Source organism: Poromitra crassiceps (assembly GCF_964638095.1).
Source record: "Poromitra crassiceps genome assembly, chromosome: 1".
Lineage (NCBI taxonomy): Eukaryota > Metazoa > Chordata > Actinopteri > Beryciformes > Melamphaidae > Poromitra > Poromitra crassiceps.
Window position 1 is genome coordinate 12,793,930 of NC_139623.1, and position 5,804 is coordinate 12,799,733.

General features: G+C 41.6%; 1 protein-coding gene across 1 annotated transcript in view; it reads right to left on the reverse strand.

Moving 5' to 3' along the window:
• The window catches only part of nbn (nibrin), a 17,667-nt gene extending 12,132 nt beyond the window's left edge, over positions 1-5,535 (reverse strand). Inside the window, exons 1-3 of the mRNA XM_083637985.1 lie at positions 5,378-5,535; positions 4,882-5,006; positions 736-863 (exon numbers count right to left, since the gene is read on the reverse strand). Of these exons, the coding sequence (XP_083494111.1) occupies positions 736-863; positions 4,882-5,006; positions 5,378-5,408 (284 nt within the window). The 5' untranslated portion in view covers positions 5,409-5,535. The remainder of the gene's footprint in view (positions 1-735; positions 864-4,881; positions 5,007-5,377) is intronic.
• Positions 5,536-5,804: the final 269 nt, after the last annotated feature.

Below are 5,804 nucleotides of genomic sequence, written 5' to 3' on the forward strand. Positions count from 1 at the left end.
GTTTGAATTGTGCCATGAAGTACCGGTACACATGATTTTTCCTCTATTTAAAAGATAATTTTGCATGTCAAGAAAGCCTCAGTTTCCCATAACACTGAAATGTAACGTTTAGTTTTGTATGAAACAATCAACTCAACCAACTTAATCTACTACATCTCTCGTCTCACACAATCACACCAACACGGCCAGCCTGGCAGGAGAGAGATTTATGTCGTCACTTACTGTACGCGACTGGTTGTGTGTAGTCTTTCTAATTTCTCATTTCTAATTAACGGTTTTACGGCAAACTGCGACTTTCTTGACTTGCAAAGTTAGCATTTAAATTGACAACCATCATGTGTACTTCTGTTCATGGTACAATTCAAAAGCTATAAAAAATATTGTCTCACCACCACCCATATTTTTTCCAACGCTGGTTGGGATATGGCCCTACCAGAAGGGGCGCAACTTTGGCTCTCTATTATATTATGCAGCTTTAGCTATATTTCCATTACCTTACCACAACTTTAAAAAATAAATCCCCATAACTTTTCCAGGGCTGGAAATTGCATTTTAAATTTCCATGGCTTTTCCAGGTTTTTCATGACCGTATTAGAATATAATAGGTCAGGTGCAAGTGAAATGAAAGGTGAGAGATTATGCCAGACTCATCCTGATACACAGCCAGCCATTTTCTAATATCGCTGATAAAAAAACACATTGAAAACATCAACATGCCTTGTTTCAATGTCATACCTGAATTTGCTGTGGAAAACCCCAAATGTGACTTTGTCCCCCGACTTCAGATTGAATGGATCGCTCTCTGACAGGCGTTGGCTGTTGACAAATGTGCCATACTTGGAGCTGTCCATTAGAGTCAAGGTCTAGAAGGAATAATCATCAGCCCATGAATTTGGGAATCAATCAAACAAACCACACTTCATCTTGTAAAATGCTTCATAAGGTATGTCTTAAGAATAAGTCCATCCTCGCTCAGACTTAAATCCATGAGGCCTTAGAAAAAGCAGAGGCAGCATTGGCAATGATAATATCCCAAAGTCAGGAAATCAATGAAACCTTAATGAACTACGGTACTCTAAGAACAAATGGATAGGAGTGCAGCCCTGGTGTGTTTTGTCCAGATGACAAATGTTGCTCTCCAGAATGGGGGGTAGTCAGATGTGAAACAAAGTAGATTTGCATGCTTTTTGAGCCTTACAATACAGAGAAAATAACACAAAATAACATCAGTTCATGAGTCTTCATCATGGTATATATACAGGGTCATAATCAAAACCAAAATGCACACAAAATCTTCATGGCTGACCATGATAGTTGGGTAGCCTAAATTTGGAAACACCCAATTCAAGTCCCAGGTGCTAAAATATGGATCGACAGTAATCGTTTTCAGTTTATTTTGCATCATTTATCACTCAACAAAAGGATACAAACTTTGTTGTAATCATTACATAACTTGAAATTTCACTTAATATTGAAAATATGAAATCCTTGAACAGCATCTACAAATGGATATTATAACATTACACTTGTGAATGAGGACAGTTTTTTACTTTAGTATTACAGTTGTAAAAGGAGCAATAGCACCACCTACTGTGCAAGAGTGGCATGAGAGACATAAATATTTTTCAAATGCACTCATATTACTCGTCTACTTACTCCACTGTTAGTAGGGCTGGGCCTTTGGACAAACTAATATCCCAATAATCATTAAATATATATTATAAATTGAAAGACCTGTGTATTAATCATCAGTATCAACTCAATATCATTTCATCACAATATGATCCTATGAAAGACAACAAATACTAATATTGATTATTCACCTAGCCTGGTGGTAAACCATCCTGATCACGTGAACTCAGATTCTGTTTGGTTCTGCGGCTCAGTCTGGCCTCTGGCCCGCCCCAGCAATTTCCAGAAGTTAGAAAGTCCACGGGCCAATCAGGGACCTGCCTCGTAGTTGACAACGTAACCGGCCAATCAGGGACGCCGCTGGCAAAACAGTAATGGCGGCTCCCAAAGCAACGAGCAGTAACATTAACGTTCATAGAGTTTACACAGGCATAAGTGCAGTTATTGCAGAAATTGACCCAATAACAACACTTAAACAAGAACAAGAGTTTCTCGGCGGAAAATACGCTTTCGCTGTTCTTTCGAGTGGATTTGGATTTGACTGGATCCGACGATGAATGGCTGAAGGACTGGATTTGGCGATGCTGATTGGGTGAAGGAGTTGTCTGTCAAGGCAAGTGCTCCCAGTCTCCCACCCACTGAAATGACATTGGACGCATTGGAGTCCAAACTGATATGTAGAGAGTCAAACAATGTGAGATCACGTTATCAGGGTGGTTTTAACCAGGCTATTATTCACCAGCCCTAATTACAAAAAAAGTATAGGCAGTTGGCGGCACTGCAGACTTGCTGGTACTGGTGAGTGAGCTAGGCCATTTACAACACATCTCAAAACATCACAATCCCTGACCAAGTGTTACAAGAAAAACATGCCACATTCTCACAGCTTCTCCACTCACTCAGTTACAAGTGGACTTGCCACAAGATAAAGAGGAGAGACAATGCTAAGCATGCTAAAGTTATGTTGAGCCAAAGTGTTCATGGCCACACCTGTCTGCACCTGTCTGCACCTGTCTGCAGTTATTTTTAAACTGGCCAAAGTTGAAGGCATCAGAGGAAGGCGAATGCCTTAAAGTGTCATCCGAACCCCTCATTTGCACATAAGGAGTATTTTACAGCAGTGGTTTTCAAAGTGGGTCCGGGGGAACCCCAAGGGTCTTTGAGGGTCCCCAGCAAAAGGGGGAATCATTTATTTTAGCTATAATTGCATCCATAAGTAAGACAATGACCGAATAACTATTTTAGTCATGGGTGTCATACACTTTCTGTAATAAATACATCTAAAAGCAAAAATCTTATCAGATGGGGGACCCTGGGTCAAAATCGTATCAAATGGGGGTCCGTGGAATAATTTGTCAGTTTAGCGGTCCTTGACATGGAAAAGTTTGAGAACTGTTGTTTTAGAGTGTATAACTGTCAAAAGCCTCGGTTGTCTGGATATGCAAATTATGTATCCGACTATGAACCCATAAGGTCCATTGGATTGGGCTGAGTAAAACTGTAAAGCACACAAAATCAGTGAATAATCTGAATAATGAACCATATCTGACTTCTACATCCATGTTCTGGGGACAGCATCTACTTATGTCACCTCTGTCTCGAGCGCCATTTGTTCTCTCATCCATCGCCTATGGCTCTGGGACTTGGTCACACAGCGTTCCTCTATGTGTTGTGAGGTACGACGGGGAGAAAACGGTTTCTTACCCGTTTCCGATGTCATATCGCAGATTTAAAGACATTATATTCCTCTTACGGATGTCAGTAGTTTGTAGTTGAAACAAAAACATAAATACTGTAGGCTACATGAATGGAAATGTTTGATCATTAATATCTACTTTTAGAAATTATATAGGTAGGTAGGTTATATAGGTTTTCTTGTTTTAATAATAATAAAAAGACTTAATGTGCAACTTTTCCTCCGTGGTATCGAAAATGGTATGAGAGAGTTCATGTCAATTCTGCTAATAAATACATAATACCTGCTTCTTGCCTTTTAGGGGTATTTTTTTCTCTTCAGTTACACAGATATCGTGATGTATCGTAGGTTAAATTTCTTCCAATATATCGATTATCGCAGAATCGCTGTATCGTGATAATATCGTTATCGAGGGCCAAGTATCGTGACCGTATCGTATCGTGAGTTACTCCACGATTCCCACCCCTAATAAGAGGAATATATAATGTCTTCAAATCTGCGATATGATGTCGGAAACAGGTGAGAAACTGTTTTATCCCCTTGGTACCACATCACATCACATCACATCACGGAGAGGAATGCTATCTGACCGAGTCCCAGAGCCATAGGCGATGGATTACCCTCAGGCTAGGTTCACACCGGGCACCCAAGCCTTGCCTACGCCTTGCCTTTACCCACGCTTTTAAATAGGCATCCATTTTAGTCAACGAGGCTGTGTACACCGGGCGCCTGAGCGTGAACCTTGCGTGTACCCACGCCTTGCCTGTGCCTGTGTTCTGTCAAGCCATGAAGGAAAAACGCGACTATATCTGTCGGAAGTGGCAAAGTCAACTGAATTTCAAAATAAAATGTTACAACCACAGTGTTGAGCAGAGAGAGAGAGAGTGATTGACGGGTGGCTATCACGTGGGGCTTTCTCCCCGTCGGCAAACAAATCTTCAGAGAGAGAATAGCGAACAGAGAAGCAAGATGGACAATGTTGTTGTGCCAGCACATATTCTTGCAAGATTACCTCTCTAAAATAAAAACTATAGTCAGACCTGGTTATACATATCCAGCATCAATAGAACATTAAATATATCAGATTGATTTTACCTACCCATGATAATTCGAGGCCACACGTGAAAAAATACAGTCGGGAGAGAGTGACTCGGTTCAGCGTGCAAAGGCGTGCGGTGTGATCGCAAAAGCGTGTAATAGGTTCACGCCCAGCTCAAGGTCTGCAGGCGTAGGCGTGGGTTGAGGCAAGGCAAGGCGTAGGTGCCCTGTGTGAACGTGGCAGGCTCTTTCTATGTTCGTCTCAGGACTTCACTGTAGTAAGAGCCCTCCCATCGACCATGACATTTTCGTTAGACAATCTGTGCTGGGCATTAAACTCAGCTTATTTCTGCAGTTTGAAGTCACAGGTAGGGTCGGATGGGGCAAACTAATTATATCGGAAGCCTAGTTGCGGAAAAAAGTGAGTGGTTGTGGTCTGTCTAAAATGCATTGCAGAAAGAGCCTGAGGGTAAGGCGATGGAGGAGGGAACAAATAGGGCTAACCTATCTCTCACCTCATCAGTAACAGTGAGCTGGGCGTGGGCCCTGCTGATGGACTGGTCGTTTGGCAGGATGATGTCACAGTTCTTGCGCCCCACCACATACAACTGTTTGCTGGGCAGGAGGTAGTGGGTTTCACCTGTGAGTAACAGGGGACAGTTATGGACCTGTTAATGAAGCCTCACTGTGTCACAAACAGCGGACTCAGATGCTGCAAACACATTTACTTACATGGCAGGTAAAAAACAAACAACCACGAAAGCTAACGTTAGCTGGAGCTAGCATCAGAAAGTTCACTTGCTAACGTTAGCTCACAAGATGAAACCTCACCAAGTAACTAACGCTCGTTTCAGTTGTGTCAAAATTCTCTGCTCCATCCTCAAATACGTTACGTTAAAATGTCTTTCTTTATCGCTTGGTCAAAATCGGCAGCGTTGCTTTCCAATGTTGACGTTGATTACTTTACACTACACTACTAACAGTGCTACCACAATTGCAAATTAACGTTACCTCCAGGTTCCAGGGGTTTCAGTATCCACATTTTACTGTGATTTGTGGGCTTCTGGTTAATTTAAACGTCAAAAAGCATGCCAAGAGAACAACATTGCCCGTCTTTAGCCATCAACATGCATACTACTGCTCTACATGCCGCCAACATGTCATGTGACGGCCAGTCTTTCTTCTTCTTCTTCTTCTTCTTCTTCTTCTTCTTCTTCTTCTTCTTCTTCTTCTTCTTCTTCTTCTTCTTCTTCTTCTTCTTCTTCTTCTTCTTCTTCTTCTTCTTCTTCTTCTTCTTCTTCTTCTTCTTCTTCTTCTTCTTCTTCTTCTTCTTCTTCTTCTTCTTCTTCTTCTATTGTTTTATGGCGGTTGGCAAACAGCTTTTGTGCATTACCGCCACCTACTGTATTGTAACAGCTTCACACTTTAACATACTAAA